Here is a 24,437-nt window from a genome sequence, read left to right as displayed (position 1 = left end):
GACCTTGGCAGCTTTATGGGAAATGAACACTCAAATTTCACAGAGGCAGGGAGAAAGGTTTTAAAATGCAGACTCTTGTTAAAATACTTCAGAAAATCAAGTATTCATTAATAATAACTATGAAAATGGTTAATTATGTCTCAGCAGAATAAACAAATGTCTATTTTCCAAATATATATTTCAGTTTATTATTTCTTATTCTGATTTTATATCTTATTCTGATTTATGATAGAAAGTCTGCTGTGGCAAGAGCTATTCAGCTTACAACACAATACTGTTATGAAGAATGTAGAAAGAAAAACGTGTACTACTTTAAAAACCCCACTGACCTTCTTTTAGTCACTGCTGCAAGATTTGGAAGAAGGTTCTGGTAAGATAAGTGACAACTAAGAGGTCACCAATAGCACACTTACTCTCTAACAAAAAGGGTCCAGGTGAGCTCCTAGGAAAGCTCAAGGAGTATTTTAGAGATAGTAGGCACCTCTGACTGCCTATTTTTGGGATCCATAACCACCTGGAAAGGGATATATACTGGATATAGGGGACAAAGGAAAAGAAAGTGTCTCTAGACTCTCCTTCACTGAGAATGAATCTGCGTACTAGCAATGGGGCAACCCTGGACCACCAGATCAGGTGTGGTAAGAGATGAAGCTGGTATCTTTGTATCTTTTCTTGAATTTTATCTTAGGGGCCTGAGGTTATTTCAGGTGACTCTCATAGTCTAGGAATCTCAAAGTCAGCAATCTTGTTCTGCCTCCCATTTGTTTCACCCAAGTTAGATAAAGAATACTATCAGAGACATACGGTGAGCGAAACAAAAGACTCAGGTCTTACCCATCTAGATGTCAGAAGTGATATCTGTTTCTAGTCAGTAGCCATATAGAAAAAATGTAGACCAATTCCAGCCATATGAGGCTTCCGCTTCCAAATGGAATGGCACGTACATCAAGGCACAAGCCAGGACACAACCAAAGGGGTCATGTATTACTTGGCTCCTTCCATGGCAGCAAGCAAAGGAGAACCCATTGTTCACCCCAATTCCACACACGTTTATTGAGTACCCACCTATATACCATGGACTGTGCTAATTGGCAGCAATTATATAGGAAGCTTGAATAGTAATTGCACATCTAACTTGCAAGGTTAGGTTTTGCTCGCTGTCAGATTTGCTATGTATTTGGCATGACCATAGACTGATGTGCAACACTGCCTATTACTTCATAATGTCTCAAGATTGAATCCCATCCCTCTGGTGATCAATAGCATGCATTTGTGAGATAGTGGGCTAAAGGTAGAGGAACAATCCGTGGGCATGGAAGAGAGCAAAGTCAGCCCCCAACTCCCATGGGGCCTGAGTCCATGACCAAAACCTAACTAATGTTGTAAATTAATCAGTGACAATAATCTGATCTACTACTTGACTCTGGACCTTTGGATATACACTCTATTTCCTGCTCCTGGAAACCGGGATGGACCCAGATCTTCTGAGGAATACACTTACGTTGCTAGGGGAATGGCAGAGATCAGGAAGGAGAAGTCATTTAACTGCACTTGCTATTGAAAGCTTTTGCATGCCCACTTGCCCGTAGTGCCTTTCAAATTCCTAATTTTCTTTCAAGTTCCAGCTCAAAATCACTTCTCTGTGATGCCTTTCCCCACTCCTAGAAAGTTCTCTCTAAAACTATTTCATTCCTCTTCATGCTATGGTCCAGACTAATTAAGCTGTATTTTATCTCCTTACTACATCTTCCATATTTCCTGAGGGCAAGAACCATATCTTAATTCCTCTGTTACCAACATCTACTGTAGTACCTGCCTCAGAATGAGTGCTCCAGAAACGGTGTGAATGAACGCTATTTATACGATGTATGTGTATTTATACTTTGTCTCCCTAAATAGGCCATAGGTTCCTTGAAGTTATGACTCATGTCTCTACACCTGGCTGCCCCCTTAGAATCTCAAGCAGAGTGCTTGAGAAGTAAGAGGTTATCCACATTTTTTTTCATTTGTAAAATAACTCAGTAGAGACTGCATTTATGATCACAGATAGTCTTTCACTGAAAAAAAATAATTTTAAATCAAACTCAAAGTCTTCTTTGTTTTAAATCAGATCCATCTTTGAAGCTATGACATTATATTCTAGAGTCAGTAGATGTCAAAGCAAATAATTCAACAGAATTGCCTGCGAGGTTCAGTACATATACTCTCTGTCCTTTACTCATATTCAGGCTTCCTGTGATCCTCTTACTCCTTAGGCTTTATTTAGCTTACATTTTAAGTAGCAATTGGTCTTGATTCAAATTCATTTGAATGAGGCAGGGGAACAGTCCTAATAATTGCTGGAATCCCTTTTTCTACTACTACATATTTTCATAATTTACAGTCCCTGTGTATTTACAGTTATCTTTCAAAGGAAATGTAATTCTCAGGCTCATCCCTCAGATCCAACCTCCCAGTTTAATACCACTTTGTCTTCTATTATACTAGAGTAAAATCTATTGGATGTTCCTAAAGAAAATCACCTTTAGGATAGCTAATTTCCAAACAGATTTCACTGTGTGAGGAACATAAAAAAAAAGGAAAACTCTTATTATTTACAATTTAGAATGAGAAGCAAAACTAAATTAGGGAGTGAGTGGGGAGAGAATGACATTTTTTCATGTTATAAAACCAGAAAATTCTTAGTATCTTTGTCTTTATGTCACACCCTGGACTACTAAATATCTTCACACCAACGAGACTGAGTGTGTGTGCATGTGTCATAGAGAGATCCATCTCCTGATACTATTTCTTTCTGGCAACCTGCCTCATCTGTATGGCCATGACATAAGTAGACATTACCTTGAGTAGGAGCTCTATGACTTCTGTGTGGACAAGTCCATGCACTGGTTCTCCGTTGATGTGCGTGATCAGATCCCCAGCTTTCAGTCCCGCCTGGCAGGCTGGACTTCCTTCTTCTACATTCTAAAGTCCAAGAGGAGAGTACAGATTTGTATGGAAACAAATGACAACCCTAACGGCTACTATTTCTTCTGGCACAATATTCTGAATTAATTAGCAAATGATCCTAAACTCCTAATGGGAAGTCAAAAAGGCATGGTTACCATTCCAGTTCTCTTATCATTCCAAAGTAGGATAATCCCTATGGTTCCTTTAAAAAAATCAGGTCAGTTGAGAAGGTAGTTTTTAAAAAGTCCAGGAAAAGAACTAAGAAAGAAAGAATAAAAGAAGGTTGGAAAGAGGACTGTCTTTGTTTCACCAGTATTGTACACAAGGGTGGACAATCAAATATGAAAATGGACAGAATCATGAGAATGCATTAGTTTTTGCTAAATTCTATTCTATCATATAGGTAAAAGAGAAAGAACACCAAAGGGAAAATTAAACAGATCCCAAATGCCAGCCTAAGAGAAAGTGCATTTGATATGAACTACATCTTAGCCAACATGTCCATGGTCCAATATGGCTGGAAATGAACACTAACAAGTAAGAGAGACAGTTGGCCTTACCCAGACGATGTGGTGCACTGTGTAGATATCACTGTCTCCCACGTACACCCTTATGGCTCGAATGGTGAAGCCATAATTCTTCCCTGAACTGTGAATCACAATGGGTTGATGTGGACTGGCAGAAGCTGCTGAAGAATCTCGGCTGGGAGAGGAGTCACGTGAAGAAGAAGGGTCTGATGACAGGGAATGGGGAGACATTGGACTTCCCAGTGGAGAAACAGCAAACATATCTGCAACAAGGAAGTCTGTCATCAAAGCTGGTCCTGGTTACACAAACATCATGCAGCCAGCCTTTGCTGGCTTTCATTTCCAATAGCAAAATAAAGAAGAAATAATACCAAAATGTTTACTTTGGTAACCAGCATGGACTTTAAAACAGAAGGCAGCCAAGGAAACTTCGAAATTGTTTCTACTTTAGTAATTTTAAAATTAATACTCTATAGGTAAAACTTTTCAGTTTCTTACATTAATTAAACCACGCACATAGATTAGCTGCTCTCTGCCTATGATATTTCTAGTTAATATATTTTATTTTAATTAAAGAAATAAATCATAGACATATTATGTTATTTCAAGTACATTCTCACCCAGAGAGTACTGAATGGACTATCGTAAAAGATACTAGGACTCCAAATCTTGTGCTTATCTTTAACATGGTTCTTTTCAAACATACATGGCCAGGAAAGTAATTTATCAATTTACCAGCTGCTTTTTACAACATTATTGAACTAGTATTGATTAGAAAACTTAAGTAAAGAAAGCACTGAAATGGCAAGAGTGCCTCATTATTACTATGGTAACACCTAGTTCTCTTCACAAATTACCTGCAATTCTAATAATAAGGTTTCTGAGACGCTAATGTAGGTGAAAGAAATAAAGAACTTTCAAGAGAAAGTCAGTTCATATTCCATAACTCCAATTCTAGTCTTTGCTTTCCTTGTCTTATAAGCAAACACACTTTGAATTTCTAGTTCCTAACACTGTTCTGTCTACACGAATATAAACAGATCTCAATAAGCCATGTAATATTGTCTCTCTGTGTGTGTGTGTGTGTACATGCATTTTTGAGAAAAAGGCAGAATAATCTACAAAAGATGCTGAGGTTTAAACGTGAGCTCAGGCTACAAAATGTCCAGTGGCACTGAAGATTCACCAGGTATGGTGAGTTCCACTGTGGCCACAGTAAGCCAAAGGTATCCATACTACCTTTTGTTCCAATGCTTTTATTTGTTCAAAATGGAACAAAGCTAGATGAATCACTACTCGCACTCCTTTGCTCTCTGACTTCATGTGACATCTTGGTTCTCTTCTGCTGGCCACCTTCTGTCTGATCAAAGTGCCAGGTAAAGAGAAGCACACTGGTCAGCAGAGAACTTTAAAACATGCAAGTGGGAAGAAGACAGAGTAGACACACACAGTTTCAAACTGCTGAAAATCCAGGCCCCCACTCTTTCTTCAATTTCTCTACTTTAACAAAGTGTGGAAGTTTTCACCAGCTTTCAAAAGTGGACGGGACCACATCAAACTTACCTTCCCTACTGTGAAGTTGCACTGGGGTCATCATCTTTGGGATAGAAATGGTTATTCAAACTAGGGAAACAGGAGTCTGTTTTATGGTGACATGCCCAGAAAACAGGATCCACTAAAGCAAGCACTATCTGCAAGTGAGCATTTGTTTATATCAAATTTCCTTCTGCACAAATATGAAAATTTAAAAACGTAAACAAGCTCTTTTGTACAGGGGCTGTATTCTTCCACATGCAAGCCATCTGCAACATAAATCAATTCCTCCTTGCATTCTCTTGCTGTCATTTGAGTGATAAGTCATAACTACCAGGGAGTATATTTCATCTCTGCCAGTAGAATTACTATAGATTCAGCAATCAGTAAGGCAAAACCAGGCTGTGAAAAACTACTGCAATTTAACAAAACCATAATTAAACCCAGTTTTCCAATACAGGGCAGAAAATGATTTGACTACCAGTAGGAGGAAGCACAGCTCAACAGACATAGATACCTGTGCTGTCTGTGACTCTGCATCTCCAGGAATGAAAAGCTTATGTTCTCTGGGACTATTTCCTCATTAATTAGATGAGAAAAACTATACTTAGCTTTCTAACACAGATGCTGTAAGCAGCTTTGTAAAGCATATAATTGCTGCATAGTCTGGGGAAGAAAAATTATTCAGAGGAGGGAAATTTATCACTTAACTTGGGGGTAGAAAGAAAACAGCAACAAAACTAAGTCTTTTTGGAAAGAAGGCCTTTCTCATCCTCTGACACAGATGTGAGATGAAAGAAGCCACACATGCTCTTTGGGAGCTTGGGATTCTGCAGGGAGACCTCCAAGCTCTGCCTTCATAGCTGTGCTGGGGATACCACCCACTATTGCTTCAAGCAACTTTGCACCAATCAGCATCCAAACTGGGGGCAGGAGAGGGACAGCATGCACAAATCACACAGTTTCATGCGAGTAGATGTCTCTCTACCTCCTGGGATCATGAGGGACAGAGCACTGGCAGAAAGGGACTTTGTGACCTTCCCCGAGATTTTCTTTTTCTCTGTGCTTTCTAATCGCTGCCGAGCCATGTGAGAAGCGGGTTCACTGGATGGCTTTGAGGAATTATCTGTACTGTCCACACACTCGCTTCGTCCATTTATCTGATCCAAGTGCTCTGAAAAACTGCCAACTGTACAAAGAAGAAGGGATAAACATGTTCAGGAAAATCTATGATAGGAGAAGCGGGGAAGAGAGAGAAAAGGAAGGACAAAAGCTGGGAAACACTCTCACATGGCTAATGAGTCCATTCAGTATCAGGTGAAATTCAATACACATGACTGCTTTGAGAAAGGTGATGTGAAGGAAGAAGAAACAGAAGAGGTGTCCATTCAGGTTTTGTTTTAATTGTATGCAAGTCTGTCAATTCTCAATCAACAACTCCATTTAACTAGAGGACCAGGAGCCCTTTCATGGGCAAGAACCATGAATAATTACTTTCCAGAATCTATATTTTAAACTCTTGCAGAGAGAACTCTTTCCAACCCCCAGCCCCGTGAAACGCCATGCTATGAACCAAATATTACCGTATGAACGCCATGACTTCCCACTTTACACTGTGATTATCACCATTATCAGTGTTGTTAATAATAATAACAACAGTTCACAGGTATAACTATGACATCTCCTAGGCACATGTCATACCAGGCTTAGATACATCACCTAAGTGTCTTCTTTTACTTTTCACTCTAAGCCCCTGTAAAATTAATAGGAAAAGACAAAGATTTTACTCCACATGCTACTCAGAAGCTCACTTCATCTTCCTGGCATTTAATCTAGACATAGTGTCACATGCTGAACTTCTCTGAAGTTATTGGACTGTGAGAAAGCCCCTTCCTCTCTAACTCATGCCTTATTTTTAATTTTAACCCCTAATATAAACTGAGTTACTTTTGAATGAAAAATTTAGGACTTCCCTCACAAGTGCAGCACAGGAGATTATAATCATTTAGGAGGATGAAGAAATGAAAATCACTGATGTCAGTCTGGTGATGCAGAGGCCAAGAGTAAAGAAAGTTCTCAAGTAGGAGTGGCACAGTGAGCACCCCACAGAAAAGCTGAGCAGACACACCTTTTGGTCCTTCCTATTCTTTTACTCGCAGGCTCTCGGTTTTCTGTTTTCTTTCTTGTCTCTCTCTCTCTTTTTTTTTTTTAACTCACTGATAACACATCTTTGTCCATCTAGAAAAATACAGTGCTCACCTGATTTTCACTTTTATATACTACATAATCAGCCCCTGTGTTTTAAAGTCATCGACTCTATTATCACCTTAAAATACACAATCCATGCAGAGAATATAATACTATTAGAAATGACCTTTTGAACGAACAGCCAGCACATTAAAGAGCTGACATATGACATTCTCTGCCTAGGAAAGAGGTAGGCAAACTAGCATTTGTGTTACGCTGGTTTACAGACACCACTTGACTGCACAGTTTGGGTCTGATTCACATGAGGTGGAATAGGCACTAAAGGTCTGATCTCAGCACAGGGAATCCTGGGACTGGGGAGAACAGGTGTGGACACAGCCTACTTCCCGGCATCCACTGTGTTGACTGTACATGTAAACAGTAATGGACTTCCATGTGACGCCCAACTGTCCGATGAAAGAGGCCAATGTTAAGGTAAATACAAACAATCTTTTAACTGCTGCATGCCAACTCAATCTCTCTTAAGAGTATACCTATTCCATTCACTCTAAATAAAGGATTGTCCATTCTTGATAAGAACTGCTTCACAAGTCGCAAATTTCATCTCAATAAACTGAAGCCGACCTTTGGGTGGGTTACACTTTACTTTTCCTCTGCCCACTTGTGTCTGGATGGGCTCACTGACAAATATAAAATGAAAAGCTGAATCTCTTTGCAATGAGTAATTGTTGGATGCATTCAAGCACTACACCTAAGATGCAGGACTTTGACTTTTCACTGACTCAAATACAATGTAGTCACAATAAAAGAGAAACTGGTTTAAAACAGGTGTAAAACTGAGTGCCAGAATGTGAGTAGACAGCTTTCTCTTATCACCTCCTTCCTCTTGCCTAAGCCACGTCAGTTCACAGCACTCTGTAGAAGAGTATGCCTCTTTTCTGCCAGTGGTGGATAATGTCACCTTAATGTTCTCAAAATGTCAGGAGTTCTTCCTTTTTGAAGGTGGAGCATTATAAATATCAACAAATTAAATTTTACTACAGTCATGGTTTTCAGATTCCCTAATTACCCTTGGCTATGAGCAAATCAGATCATCCTCTAGTCTCTACAGTCCCCAAGGTCTTTGATTATTTTTAGTGTGTGTATGGGGGAGAGAGAGAAAGGTGGTTTGAATCTATTAATCAAAATGCATGGCAGGACCTAGACAGAGTTTTAAAAAATTATGCAAGTTATCAATCCAATGCTTCGACACTGTTGCCCTCCCTTTATCCCCTACCTTTCTGATAATGAGTAGGCTTAAGAGAGTAAACAATTTACCATACTAAGAATACATTTCAAGTGGAGGTAAATATAGTCTATGCAGAATAAAATAATAAACTAAGAAACAGGTAGAGACTTTTTTAACCAGGAATACAAAATGATGAAATATCTACATTTGATTTGAAGACCAAGATGAACTAAAAACGGTTGGCAATGTTCAACTAATTGGTTATCTCTTCACCACTTCTAAGTTGCTACTCTCTTGGCGTTATACAGACAGACTCAGGAGAAATGGAAGTATCCAACATGGAAGGAGTACTGAGGTAAAGGAAGGGAATTGAAAATTCAACATTATTTTTCTCATGATAAACTATAAGCACATGAGAAACTCCACAGAACCAAAGTTTTTAGTAAAAAATCCAGCCTGAAAATTTTTTTCTTGAAATGATTTTTAAAAAACAAAAAAATCTATGAATATTCAGTCAATAAAAAAGGGTTCATGAAAAATCTTGGAATGCATGGTTATCACTATAGCATATTGAACGTGGCTTACTGAGAACACGTATTGAAGCAACCCAAAGCTGTACTCATTTTTTTTTTTAAAAAAAAAGCACAAATGCATATTGTTCTATAAAAGGATATGCTGTGCATAAAATACTTATAAACCAAATAATATTTTAAATGCATTTAAAGAACTTGCTCTGAGGGAAGTGTAAGACTGGCTCTCTAGTGAGGACACCCTCATTATTAACGGCTAGCAAGTATCTGTGATATATTAAACACTTTAAAAACCTGAGTACTGCCCCTCAAATTGAAAACAGGAACTCAAACATATCTTTTATGCTAATGTACATAGCAGCACTAGCCAGAAGGTGGAAACACCTCAAGCGTCCATCAACAGATGAACAAATGAACAAAAGGTGGTACATACACACGATGGAATACTATTTGGCCATAAAAAGGAATGAAATGCTAAAACATGCTATAATGTGGATGGAATTTGAAAACCTTATGCTAAGTGAAATAAGCCAGACACAAAAGGACAAATATTGTGTAATTCCACTTATATGAAATATCTAGAATAGTCAAATTCATAGAGACAGAAAGTAGATTAGAGATTACAGGGCCTGGGGGGTGGGATGGTAGAGGGTTATTGTTTAATGGGTACAGAGTTTTGATGTGGAGTGATGAAAAATTTTGAAAATAGACAGTGGCAATGGCTGCACAAAATTGTGATTGTAATTAATGCCTCTGGAATTGTATACTTAAAAATGGTTAAACTGATAAAATTTATGTTACGTATATTTTGCTACCATTAAAAAAAAAAAATACAACTGTGAAGATACTGTACCTGTAGTGAGGATGGTTATTTTATGCAAAAGAATCAATGTAAAATGCTTTCAAAGAAATTGCCCAAGACCCTTACCAAGGCTGCCTCCCAACAGTGATGTCTCAGGACTTTCACACTCCATTTGTTCACAGACTAGAAGAGCAACTTTTGTTTGCAGTGCCGTTGTGTCATATGCACACAAAATACCAATTTAAATTGCATTATCTGTGACTCCCCTTACCCAATCCTGTGGGAACATCCGTGTCCTAGATGCACGAGAAGGCGTCTGTGATTTTCACCACGTAAGCACCTTGCTGCACTCAGGGTGAGTGGGTCTAGTGTGAAAAGTTATTTGATACAACATGGCCTCCTAGGCAAAGTCAACCACCTCAAAGAACAACCATTCATTCTAATGCTAGAGGGAAAATGGGTTTCAGGTGGAACCATAAAGGAGATTCAAAGACAATTCTGACAATTTGACTATTTGCCATTTCCCCTTCTAATTCCGAGTTAAATGCAACTCCAGAAGACTTGCCTTTGCATCAACAGCAACAGAACTCCCTTAGAATGTTCTGTCATCCAAAGATCCCACTGAAACCCAGCTGTGGAAACTAAGGATGGCTGTAAGGTCAAGTGGAAGCAAAAATGTTTGGCCAAAAGCTCAAGCACTAAGGAGGGATCTGATATATCAGATTTCAGTTCTTAGGAGATCGTTCCTTAAGTCCAAGAAGTGGGGCCATGCCTGGAGTCTTGTGGTATAAAATACCCACCACTGACCACCTGGCCTGGGTCCTGGGACTCAGAACAGGGAGTCACTTCTCAACACGGTGGGCACCATGCCCAGTGCCTTACCTGACAGGGTGGAGCTGCTGATGGTGCTGGCTGGGGTGGTGACCTCAGGCTCCTCCTGAGCACACTCTTCAGCAGGAAGGGCTGGCTTTTCTGGCTCTTCCTGGGGGTCTCCAGGGCAGGGGGCAGCTTCATCTTGTTCTCCCTCTCTTGAAATAGCCAGTTTGGGAAGCAGGCCAGAACTGAGTTTATGTCTGTTGCTTTCAGTATCTGAAGAGTTGGATGTGGATAACTGGTGCCTTAATTAAAAACAAAAACAAAGTCATACATACACACTGGGAAACTGTGTTAAAGGTGGGTCTTGGAAGAAACCAGGTAGACACGGAACTTGGATAAGTCTAACCAAAGATGTGTCCAGTGCAGTGGTTCTCAGTGAGGTCCTTGGAGAAGCAGCATCAGTAACATCTGGAAAGCTGTCAGAAACATCAATTCTCAGGACCCACCCCAGATCTACTGGATCAGAAACCTGGAAGGTGGGGCCTAGAAATTTCAATAAGCCTCCAGGTGATTCTGAGGGCTTATTAAAATTTGAGACTACTGCTCTCGTAGCTACTGCTTATGATATTACTTAACAGGCATTTCACATACATTTCAGAATATTCCGAACTCCAGCTTAACGTTTCTGTGGATGGCAAAGTTGTGCTTTTGATTTTGTCTCCAGAGTCTTCTTTCTCTTCTCTGGAATCCTGAGTTATTCGATCTATACTGCTGAAAACCTAGAAGACAAATTTTAAGTGCTTATTAATATCTTCCTAAAAGAGTTTGTCAAGCATAAAACCAAATCTTTGGAGAAAAACCTGAAGTACAACTAACTTTTGAATTAGGACTATGTATTCTGAAAGTGCTTTCTCATGCTATTTACTTGAGTTCTGGGATGAAAGGCCAACGATGTGGGTGTGTGTGTGTGTGTGTGTATTTTTTTTTTTTTTTTGAGTAGAAAGCTATGAGTTCATCTCCTTCTCTCACCCAGTATGGACTTTGCAGCTGCAAAGAAAATCCATAGATGCACTGGAGCTTCTAGGCCTGGGAATCAATGCACATCTTATATTACTTTTTAAATAATAAAGTCAATCAGAAAAAGAAAATCACCAGGAAAGATTTAATGGACACCAGTCAGGGGTGGCAAGGAGAAAAATGAGTTGAAATTGACTGCAAAGAGAAGAATAAATTACTGGTTTCAAAACTTAGAGGTATGTATTTGGTCATTAAAAAGCCAGAGGTATTTGCTTGGTATATAGATCATATATACAGACAGATAGCATCATATGTTGGTACTGGGATGCCTGAATGGGATCAGAGCTTAAGTAAACCTAACACTTCAGTTTACCTCTGAATCTTGCTGTTCTATAGAGAAGACGGAAGATAAAACAGGGCGCTGTGAATCCAGTGTGGGAAGCACTCTCTACTGCCCTACTTGGCTGTTTGCTGGTCTCATGAGAATGGCCCTCAGGCCTCCTATAATCTACCTGGACTGAGACCTAGATTGGGAACCTGCATTGGGAGGAAAGTGGCTAAAGAACAGGAGACAGAGGGGAAATGAAATACCATCCACAGGCAAAGGAGGACGCAGTGTTTAGGGAGGCAGCTTGGATGGACCAGAGACCAGATGCTGGTGGAAAACCCCCACTCAGTGTCATCCAATCTTCTGTCCTCACCCCAGGACTGACTAGCCACCACCCTCTTCAGGGAAACTTCTCTATGATGTTCTAACAAACAGGGATGGTAGTGATGGCCGTTTTGCTGGTACACTCTAGGTAATCACTTAGAAAAAGCTACAGAACACTTTAATGTAACCAACTGCTATAGAAGGGCTGAACAATAACCATGCAAAATGCCATGGCAACAGAAAATATGTAGCTACTGAAAATAGCAAAAGGGAGGCAGGTTATAAACCTCTAGGTTATTCCCAGTTTTCTAGAGCTCTGTTCTGTCTCAGGACTATAAGGTTTTTAAAAATTTGCTTCTTTTTTTTTTAAATCTTACTGCTCTTAGGTTAAAAAAAAAAAAAGAAGGCATCTTTCTTAAGGTTCAGTTTTTCTTATCTTCTACCATTTTTACGATTCTAGCTTGGCTTCTTACTGTCTACTTAATATAAATTACAATTTCTATTACTGGTTACAAAACTTTCTCATTCCACAGTCAGCCATCCCCACGTGCTTTCATTTATGTGAAGGACCAAGCCTTCTCCCCTTTGTGTTGTATTCTGAGCAATATCTAGCAGAGACCTCTACACACATTGAGGCTCAATGTTCTTGATTAAAAGATGAAGGAAATGGAGGGAAAGCTCCCCAGCCTGGCACCAAGGGGCATGCAAAGCGAGGTCATCATATGAAGGTCTGTCACACATTCCAAAGATCTGACCATGACATCGAGTCTTATGCATCCAAGAAAAAAGGGTCTTAATTTGTAGACAGTGAAACAGAGAAACATACACTCACAGTGGTGTAGGGACTCTGACTGGATAATTAAGACTATGGAGTCACCTTTCCCAAAACAAAAAGGAATTTTAAGCACAGAAAACAATCCCTAAAAAAAACTGTGGGTGGTTTTTACAATTCTGTCCAGCTATTTAGGGTTATCAATTAACCGGCCAGTAGGAGATTCTCCCCAGAACAGACTCTGTATATTCATGCCAAATTTCACTTACTTTTGAAAATCTATGTGAACATGAAGAAAACTGCCTTATTTCCACATTAAAGTCTTCATCATTTGTATCATCTTCTTCTTCAGTTTCCATATGGTGATATTTTTCTGACCGAGCTACAGAGAAATGTTTGGGAAAAGTTCCAATTACTCAGAATTTTAGCTTTTAGTTTAATATGTTTTTACACCAAATCAACATAGTGTTTAAGAACTCATAGATTCTAGATTGGAAGGTTCCAGAAGTGAAGATAACTTTCTACAAAGAAAACACCAAGCAGTGTTTTATGTCAGATAATATACATACTATCAAAATAACTTGTGTCATCTTCTGATTCCAGTTGTGGAATAAATTCTGCCTTCTGTCTCAGTAAACTGTTCCAGTCTAAGGAACGGAAGAATCGATGCTGTTTGACTTCATATGCACCACCTGGGAGAGCATAAGGGAGAAAATATTAAACCATCATCCAAGCAAAGCTAGATATCAGGTTTTTTAAGCATAGAACTTATTAGCAGACAAATAAAGGAGTCGTGGAAATCTTACTTTTTCATTCTACAACCAAAACTCCAATTTTTCCCCCTAATTTATCAGTAGGGGATTTGCTTTTGCTAACAACTGTTGCTATGGCACAGTATTTCTTTGTCAACTTTTTCATGATTCCTTCCATTTTTCAAAGGTTACTGATATGGCCACTTAAAATCACATTATACTGAACCTGGGGATATAGACACATGTTGGTCCAAAGCAGACTCACTCATTACAAAGCAGACTCACTCATTACAAAGCCAAAGAAATTCTAACAAGGTGCAAAACGTGTTCACTTCAATATTTCCTCTGGAGGTAAGGTTAATAATGATGAATTTGTCCTACATACTATATAACAGTTACCATTCACTTGTATTGGATTGGTCATTAACATAAGTAGGAATTAGATTCTGTGAATCACAGATTCTTAAGTAAGAAACACACAAACCTGTTTGATAGATTTATAACGCACCTGATGAAAATCAATCACAATTTTTAAGTTTTAGGCTCCTTTATGCCAAGTCAGGTGGATAGCACAATTCAGTGAAATAATGTTTTTAATTCTGTTTATGATTTTAAGGCATGATTTTGAAGGGCATGCCCCATCAAAAGTAGTAAAACATCATCCCATGTAAAGAGAAGAGGGTACACATGTTACGAAGACATAGCATGAGAATCAGGCCCCCTCCCTGCCACCAGCACACACACTGTTGATGAAAGAACTAATAAGGAGTCAATCCTGAAAAAACACTAGGAAGAGGGATTTCTCACAAGACCACTGCACAGTCTAATCAGCCCCACCGCCAGGAGATGCTCCTCTAGGTGTAACGTAAATGCCTCTTTATTGCACTTGCCACCCACATCTCTCATCTTGTCCTCTGTGGGGTACACAGGGAATGGGATGAGAAATGCAAGCCGATCCGAAAATGGGCTGTGGCTCCTGGGGGAGGGGACTCTGTGTCTCTGCGAGATTCAAAGAGATGAAGGGAGGGCTCGGTCCCCTGTGGGCCCCTCCTGCACAAGGCTCAGTCTGGCTCTAGCTCCAAACCCAGCCAGAGGAATCTGGTGTTCTCAAAACAATGGGAATGGAGAGAAAAGCAGGAAATCTCCAAAGAAAAGGAGAATGATTCTTTTTTTTACAAAGCATCTGACTAGAATGCTTATCCAGGATTCTTTCCAGGTGTTTTCCACATTTATAGCACCATGCTGAAGTCTGATGTTAGTCACAACCAACCACAAGTACATCAGAAGCTATGATTGAGGGTTAACTGACTTTGTGGGAAGTATTGCACTAGATGTTATAGGAATCTTGCTTCTTTTAATAAAATCTTTGAAAATAAATCACCCCTTGGAGTAAGCATAATCCCAACTCCAAGCTGGGATGGAGAAACTAGGGGTAAACAATAAAAGAAACTGGACCAAGTTCACCCAGAGAGTAAAGATTAGAGAGTCCGAAACTAGGTCTGTCTACAAACACCCACAGCCATCCTCAGTGCCACAAAACCACATACCATATGAAGAGGAGGCATATTTTAGTGTGGACCCTACTCTGCCATCCCTCTTGCATCATACTGAAAATGGATTCACAACTGGCAATACTGGAGCACTGAACGTAACACCCAATTCACGTTGCTGCTCTCACACTACCTCTGCAGAGCCTGATTCCAGCATGCCCTGCATGCTGGCTCGCATCTAGCTCCAATCAATGTCTCCAAACACAGCTATTTGTATCATTTTCTTCTAGAGCCCTTTTCCTTGCAGAAGCAAAAAGGTCTTCAATGTTTATCTATCCAACTCCCTCACTGTGCTTAGAACCAATGAGCTCCGGAGACTTAATCCCTACTTAGTAGCCCACAACACATAGACTCCTAGACCAGGAAAGGTTCTACAATGACCAACACTTCAGCTGCTGCTCATGGGCGCACGCCAAAAGACATAGCTCTGAAACCTCGAGGTTGCTTTCCTCCACCCAGAAAACCACAGTTTCTCTACAGGGTCAAGGGCACTTCCAGATCAGTGTGTCAGGCTTTCCACTCCCCTGAATGCTACCCTTTGGGTCACAAATTGGTGAGAGCCTTTCCTTCATTTCTATAGACAATGACAAATGGATCCTTCCCAAGGAGTCCCAGTCCATGGCTGATTCAGCTCACATTTCTTATCCTTTGCCCTTTGTACTCCACTAAGAAGAAGCTGGTTATCACTGGATCCTGTTTCTCATGCACATTTGGAAAGACAGGGAAGGAAAGAATTAAAGAAAAATTATCTCTGGGCTAACTATTTGTAAAATATGAATGATGGCATCATGAGCCAAATACAAATCACTAGAGACAGGAACTCATATGAGTAACAGCTCTCATTGTAAAATACACAATGAATTTAAAAAAAAGAAAGAACAATGAAGGGAAGGGGAACTGATATTTCTTGAGCTCCTATTATGCACTAAGCCAATACACTAGCTGCCTTCATGAACATTTTTGCATGTACTCCCCACAACAGCTCTGTGACATAATATGCCTATTTTCACAGTGTAGGAAACTGAGACTCAGGGTAGTGAAGTAACTATTGAAGATTTCATAGCTGGTACAGGGCTGGTAGCCACATTGAGTAGCTCTAAAGTCCAATGAGCCAGGCTGCCACTCAATACTCTAAGAGTTCAAAAGTATAATTCAAGTAGGACAAATTCCCAAACTGCAAGTTATGTTTTAGCATTAACGCTCTCCCTTGAGTTCTTCTCTCCTTTCAGGGAAGTTTCTCTAACATCCATTATGTTCTTCACACCCCTTTTCTCAGCCTTTCTAGTCTCTCGGGCAAATGTGCATTTGCACATTTTCACGGTGCATTATTTTGCTCGCTAAATATGCATTAAATACAAATTGCTGTCATTGGAAGCAATGTGGCAGGCCTGTGGGATTCTCAGCCTCATTCTCCAGGCCCTTCTGGGACCTGTCACATTGGACCTGCGTGTTTGGCAAGCACTTCTTGACAATGCTAAGAGCTTGTGCAGGGTCTTTTATAAGTCTCTTTTGGACTTGTTAGGGGATTCATTCCTCAAGTTGTTAAACCCTGAAATGACCAAAAGTAGCAGTTAAGAGAAAAATGGGCAGAGAAATAACTTGCAGCATCTTCTATATATACATGGATGTGCTGACCATTGCCATAGCCCTGTCTCATTAAATTATGCCCAATCAAGAATCCAAGCATCTGGAGGAGGAAAACGGGCAGAATACTAACTGAGAAAACTCTAAACTGACACTTGCACACTGAAGTGACCTTTGAGTCTCTTTTTGAAGGAGTGTACCCATTCTAATACATTTTTTGTCATAATATAGGACAACGATTTCCTGGGACAGTCCAGCAGGATGGATATTTGTATTATTGCAGGACAATCTTAAAATGCCACTGCTTCTCATACTTGGCTCAAGTGAGTAAAAATCACTCCTCAAAAATCTGCCCCATTCACAGCCTTGACACAAATTTTTAACAGCTACACATACTTCTTGAACCCTAAAGCAAATCTGACTGCAGGGCACAGAGGGTATAAAATAACAAGTTTGCTAGTCACTTCAGACAAGTTGAAAACCACATAAAGTGGTAAGAAATATAATTCTGTTCAAAGAGTTCAATTAGCTCAAAGGTAGGGGCATTACCAACATTTCTGCACTTTATATGTCCCAAAGGGAAAGCATGGATTACACATGCAGCAAATTAAAAATGATAATACTAGCAGCAGCAGTGTCATCCTTAAGTGCCTCACATGAATTATCTTATTTTATCCTCACAAGAATCCTAAGAGATGGTACCACTGTTGGCTCCATTTTACAGATGAGGAAAGAAATGTGGCACAGATAGAGAAGTAAGTTGCCCATAGTCACACAGTTGAGATTTAAATTCAGTCAGTCTGACTCCTGGGTTTACACTTTTAACCTCAGTGTTATATTATAGCCTTTTGGAGTTAAATATCCAATCATCCACTGAAAAAGGCATAAAAGTACATGCTACTCCAGTAAAAGGCTCAACAAATAACTTTACCCACTTGAGCCCTTGTGATGGCTAATTTCATGTGGCAACTTGGCTAGGTTATGGTGTCCAGTTGTTTGGTCAAGCAAGCACTGGTCTTTTCCTGGGGGGACAGCTTAAATCATTAGCCAGTTGACTGCACCTATGGCTGATTACCTCTACAATCAACAAAGGAGATTGCTTTCAGCAATGAGAGAAGTCTCCTCATCTAAGCAGCTGAAGCCTTAAAGGGAGAACTGATGATTTCTGCAGTGAGAAAGAAAAATTTCTATCTCACCAGCCAGTCAGCTTCTCCTGGGGAATTTATTGTCACCTTCATTGGCCTTCCCAACTTGTGGCTTCTCCTGGGGAACTCAATCTCACCACTGAGTTCCCAACTTGCAGACTGCCTTACAGAATTCAGACTTGCCAATTCCCATGGTCACATGAGACAATTCCTATAATAAATCTCTTAATACTTTTTACATATGCATGTGTATGTGCGTGTATATATACATATATGCATGTATGTATATCCTATTGGTTCTGCTTTTCTGAATAATCCTGACTAATACAGCCTTCATCTGAAATCTTCTTGGATTCCCTAATGCAGGGTTGGCAAAATTTTTCTGTAAAGGGTCAGACAGTAAATATTTCAGGCTTTTTTGAACATATGATCTGTTGTGAAACCTGAGCTCTGGTAATGTAGCATAAAGCAGCCATAGACAAAATGTAAATGAATGGGCACTGCTTTGTTTCAATAAAACTTTATTTGCAAAAACAGGTGGTAGGCCATATTTGGCCCATGGACAGTAGTTTACTGATCTCTGCTCTAATGCATCATCATTAACTCTAGTTACACAGCCTTCCATAGTTAAAGCAAAAGCAGGAACCTCTAAAAGGGGAATCTGTAGGCTAATGTAGAGAACAATGTAAGGTAAATATGTGGAACTGGGGGCAAGATGGCGGAGTGGTGAGGAGCAGAATTTCGTCTCTCCCCTAGAGCAGCTGGCAATTACCCAAGAACTACATGAAACAGTGTTTTCGGGGTCTCCAGTAACCAGTCACACATTGGACACAAGTTTGGAATTGGAGGAAAAGCTGAGATCGCAGCAAACATTGTAAGTTCCCCGGACCAGGGATCTGGCGCCCCTCCCCACCCATACCTCACAGACTGTCTTGCTGCCAGCTCCCTGAAAGGGGGGAAAAAAAAAACCCAAAAAAACAGCAATCTGCTGAGGGCAAGAAGGGAGGCTCAACCCAGCCTCAACTGTAGAATTACTTAACAAATTAATTAACTAACTTTGGGAGCTGGGGTGCTGGAGAAGGGCTGGGTTCTGAGAGGTAGGGGCACATAGGGGCAGGCACCCATTCCCAGACTCCAAAAAAGCCATTTTTTTTCCCCTACATTTTGTCCCTTCTTGCTTCTCACTGATCCCTTATCTTTTTGCATTTTGGTAGCCTCAGGCAGGGGTGGAACTGAGGCAGTTGGAGAGTAATTATCAGACAATAGCCCAAAGCAGATCTTTAAGTGCTGTATTCTGACACTGACAAAACTTTCAGGCTGGGGAAACACTTTTAAAAGAGACTCTTTTTTTTTTTTTTTCCCCTTTTTTTCTTTTTCTTGATTTCTTTCCTACATTTTTTTTTTTTTTTTTAAATCTAAAAGTAATATATGTGGTTATTTTTTATCGGAAAGCCCAGGTTGAGGGACTAGGCTGGGCTTGGGGGAGACAGAGTACCCACAGTGTCATTGAGTTCCGTATTCACTACTGAAGGCCTCCACCCCCGTCTTTAATTGGCAACTCAGGCTGACCAAGGAATCTACCTGGAGAGGCCCTAAAGAGGAGAGAGGAGAAGGGAATAGTGCCCCTGAGAGACAACTGGAGTTCTGAGGATTGGGAGAGTGGAGGGAGGTCCAGCTCAACTGGCAGTCCTCCTTCTGGGAATTCAGACCCCAGGGGCTGGAATTCAGATTCTGGCTTCAGTCAGCCACGCCCCTGACAGGATCAGAGTCACCAGGAGAACTAAAGTCTCCACACCTCCTTACACTGGTGGGGGAGCTGCGGGCTGGCCAGCGCCACCTGCTGGACAGGAGAGGAAAAGCACCAATTCTAAAGGCCTCAAAGGAGGGTCTCATTCTCAGGAAAACTCCATACCCTCCCAATGAGACCTGGGCCTCACCAGACTGGGAAAATCTGACTAGGGTCGACCATATCTGAGGAGACCCACTCACAAAAAGGTTACATAGAGGCAGAGCAAGAAACAGAAAAAACAAGAGGGGAAAAATTCTGATCAACTAAATAGAACCTAAGTTAGAGGTCTAGAATAAGTTGAACTGAATAACAGAGGCCAGAAAACAAAGCCAACCAACAAGAAAACCACTAGGTAAAAGACAGAAAACAAGCTCCAAAAGAAACTAATCAAGAAAATCAGATGCCTAGACAACGTAAGATAAGAAGCCATACCAGGAAACACGAAAACATGGACCAGCCAAAGGAACAAACTAATAGCTCAGCTGAGACACAGGAGTGGAGGCAACTAATGCTAAATAAATTTGATGAAATGAAGGAAGATAAAGCAAAAGAGCTGAAGGATATAAAGAAGACACTGGCTGACCATAAAGAAGAATTCATAAACTTAAAAAAACAAATGGCAGAACTCATGGGAATGAAGGCCACAATGGAGGAGATGAAAAACACAATGGAGGGACACAACAGTAGATTTGAACAGGCAGAAGAAAGGATCAGTGAACTGGAAGACAGGTCATTCGAATTCATACATATAAAAGAAGAGATGGTGAAAAAAATGGAAAAATATGAGCAGGGTCTTAGGGAGCTGAGTGACAACATGAAACGCACAAATATACGTGTTATGGGTATCCCAGAAGGAGAAGAGAGGGGAAAGGGGGCAGAAAGAGTAATAGAAGACATATTCACTGAAAATTTCCCAACTCTTATAAAAGACAGAAAATTAGAGATTCAAGAAGTACAACGTACCCCAAATAGAATAGATCCCAATAGACCTACTCCAAGACACTTACTGGTCAGATTGTCCAATGTCAAAGACAAAGAGAGGATTCTGAAAGCAGCAAGAGAAAAGCAATCCATCACATACAAGGGAAGGTCAATAAGACTATGTTCAGATTTCTCTGCAGAAACCATGGAGGCAAGAAGACAGTGGCATGATATATTTAAGATACTGAAAGAGAAAAACTGCCAACCAAGAATTCTATATCCGGCAAAACTTTCCTTCAAAACTGAGGGAGAGATTAAAACATTTTCAGACAAACAGACACTGAAAGAGTTTGTGAATAAGAGACCAGCACTACAAGAAATGCTAAAGGGAGTGCTACAGGCTGATAGGAAAAGACAGGAGAGAGAGAGTTGGAGAAGAGTGCAGAAATGAAGATTATCAGGAAAGGTAAAAGGAGAGGAAAAAATAAGATATGACATACAAATTCCAAAAAACAAAATGGTAGTAGAAAGTACTACCCTTACAGCAATAACACTAAATGTAAATGGATTAAACTCCCCAATAAAAAGACACAGACTGGCAGAATGGATTAAAAAACAGGACCCATCTATATGCTGTCTACAAGAAACTCACTTTAGACACAAGGACAAACATAGACTGAAAGTGGAAGGTTGGAAAAAGATATTTCATGCAAACAACAACCAGAAAAAAGTGGGAGTAGCTATATTAATATCAGACAAGTTAGACTTCAAAAGCGAAACAATTAAAAGAGACAAAGAAGGACACTATATATTAATAAAAGAGTCAATTCATCAAGAAAACATCAGTCATAAATATTTATGCACCAAACCAGAATGCCCCAAAATTCATGAGGCAAACACTGCGATCACTAAAAGGAGAAATAGATACCTCTACAATAATAGTTGGAGACTTCAATACACCACTCTCATCAATGGATAGAACATCTAGACAGAGGATCACTAAAGAAACAGAGATGTTGAATTGTATGATAAATGAACTAGACTTGACAGACATTTATAGAACACTACATCTAACAACAGCAGGATACACTTTTTTCTCAAATGCTCATGGAACATTCTCTAGGATAGACCATATGTTGGGTCACAAAGCAAGTCTCAACAAATTTAAAAATATTGATATTATACAAAACACTTTCTCAGACCACAATGGAATGAAGTTGGAAATAAATAAAAGGCAGAAGGTCATAAAATTCACAAACATATGGAGGCTAAACAACACCCTCTTAGAAAACCAGTGGGTAAAGGAAGAAATTACAAGAGAAATTAGTAAATACCTTGAGGCAAATGACAATGAAAACACAGCTTATCAAAACTTATGGGATGCAGCAAAGGCAGTGATGAGGGAAATTTATTGCCCTAAATGCCTATATTAAAAGAGAAGAGAGAGCAAAAATTGAAGAGTTAACTGCTCACCTGGAGGAATTAGAGAAAGAACAGGAAACTAACCCCAAAGCAAGCAGAAGGGAAGAAATAACAAAGATTAGAGCAGAAATAAACGCAATTGAGAACAGGAAAACAATAGAGAGAATCAACAAAACCAGAAGTTGGCTCTTTGAGAAAATCAATAAAATCGATGGACCACTGGCTAGGCTAACAAAAAAAAAAGAGAGAACAGATGCAAATAAATGCAATCAGAAATGGGAAAGGAAATATAACTACCGACCCTGCAGAAATTAAGGAGATAATGAGAAGATACTATGAGCAACTATATGCTAATAAACTAGACAACTTAGATGAAATGGACAACTTCCTAGAAAAGCATAAACAACCAACATTAACTCAAGAAGAAATAGATGACCTCAACAAACCAATCACAAGTAAAGAGATTGAGTCAGTCATCAAAAAGCTCCCAAAAAGGAAAAGCCCAGGACCAGATGGTTTCACATGTGAATTCTACCAAGCATTCAAGAACGAATTAGTACCAATCCTGCTCAATCTCTTCAAAAAAATTGAAGAAGAGGGAAAGCTACCTAACTCTTTCTATGAAGCCATCATCACCCTAATACCAAAACCAGGCAAAGATACTACAAAAAAAGAATATTATAGACCAATTTCTTTAATGAATATAGACGCAAAAATCCTCAACAAAATACTTGCAAATCGAATCCAGCAGCACATTAAAAGAATTATACACCACGACCAGGTGGGATTTATTCCAGGTATGCAAGGCTGGTTCAACACAAGAAAATCAATTAATGTAATACACCACATCAATAAATCAAAGCAGAAGAACCACATGATCATCTCGATTGATGCAGAAAAGGCATTTGACAAAATTCAACATCCTTTCCTGATGAAAACACTTCAAAGGATAGGAATAGAAGGGAACTTTTTCAATATGATAAAGGCAATATACGAAAAACCCACATCTAACATCACACTCAATGGGGAGAGACTGAAAGCTTTTCCTCTAAGATCAGGAACAAGACAAGGATGCCCACTATCACCATTGCTATTCAACATTGTGCTGGAAGTTCTAGCTAGAGCAATTAGGCAAGAAAAAGAAACAAAAGGCATCCAAATTGGAGAGGAAGAAGTAAAACTTTCACTATTTGCAGATGACATGATTCTATATGTGGGAAATCCAGAAAAATCTACAGCAAAGCTACTAGAACCAGTCAATGAATACAGCAAAGTAGCAGGCTACAAGATCAACACGCAAAAATCTGTAGTGTTCCTATACACAAGTAATGTGCAACAAGAGGAGGAAATCAAGAAAAAAATCCCTTACAATAGCAACCAAAAGAATCAAGTATTTAGGAATAAACTTAACCAAGGACACAAAAGACCTTTACATAGAAAACTACAAGAAACTGCTAAAAGAAATTGAACAAGACCTGAAAAAATGGAAGAACATACCATGTTCATGGATTGGAAGACTAAATATAGTTAAGATGGCAATTTTACCTAAATTGATTTACAGATTCAATGCAATACCAATTCAAATCCCAACAACTTACTTTACAGAAATAGAAAAACCAGTAACTAAATTTATTTGGAAGGGTAAGGTGCCCCGAATAGCCAACAATGTTTTGAGAAAGAGGAATGAAGTGGGAGGTCTCACACTACCTGACTTTGAAGCATATTACAAAGCTACAGTGCTCAAAACAGCATGGTACTGGCATAAGGACAGATATACTGATCAACGGAATCAAATTGAGTGTTCAGAAGTAGACCCTTACATCTATGGACAACTGATCTTTGATAAGGCAGTGAAGCCGAAGCAACTGGGAAAGAGCAGCCTGTTCAATAAATGGTGTTTGGAGAACTGGATATCCATTTCCAAAAGAATGAAAGAGGATATCCATCTCACACCTTATACCAAAATTAACTCAAAGTGGATCAAGACCTAAACATTAGCACCAAGACCATAAAACTCTTAGAAGAAAATGTAGGGCAATATCTTAAAGATCTTGTGAAAGGAGGTGGTTTCTTAGACCTCACACCCAAGGCACGAGCAACCAAAGAACAAATAGACAAATGGGATCTCCTCAAAATTAAACACTTTTGTACATCAAAGGACTTTGTCAGAAAGTAAAAAGGCAACCTACACAATGGGAGATGATATTTGGAAACCACATATCAGATAAGGGTTTAATATC

At 39.6% G+C, this 24,437-nt stretch overlaps 1 protein-coding gene across 13 annotated transcripts in view; it reads right to left on the bottom strand.

The window, feature by feature from the left end:
* The window catches only part of MAST4 (microtubule associated serine/threonine kinase family member 4), a 674,031-nt gene that overhangs the window by 14,620 nt on the left and 634,974 nt on the right, over nt 1-24,437 (bottom strand). For 11 of the 13 annotated variants that reach the window (XM_037801729.1, XM_037801730.1, XM_037801731.1 and 8 more), the window contains 6 exons: nt 13,604-13,726; nt 13,304-13,416; nt 11,245-11,372; nt 10,660-10,895; nt 3,510-3,739; nt 2,842-2,964 (listed from right to left, as the gene is read on the bottom strand). In XM_037801729.1, the coding sequence (XP_037657657.1) occupies nt 2,842-2,964; nt 3,510-3,739; nt 10,660-10,895; nt 11,245-11,372; nt 13,304-13,416; nt 13,604-13,726 (953 nt within the window). Of the gene's footprint in view, nt 1-2,841; nt 2,965-3,509; nt 3,740-5,997; nt 6,199-10,659; nt 10,896-11,244; nt 11,373-13,303; nt 13,417-13,603; nt 13,727-24,437 lie in introns of all 13 variants that reach the window. The other 2 variants (XM_037801740.1, XM_037801741.1) reach the window with 1 other exon arrangement.

The sequence above is a fragment of the Choloepus didactylus genome, chromosome 13 (genome assembly GCF_015220235.1).
Source record: "Choloepus didactylus isolate mChoDid1 chromosome 13, mChoDid1.pri, whole genome shotgun sequence".
Lineage (NCBI taxonomy): Eukaryota > Metazoa > Chordata > Mammalia > Pilosa > Megalonychidae > Choloepus > Choloepus didactylus.
Note: the sequence above shows the minus strand (reverse complement) of the source record. Positions and strands in the feature narration are given on the sequence as shown.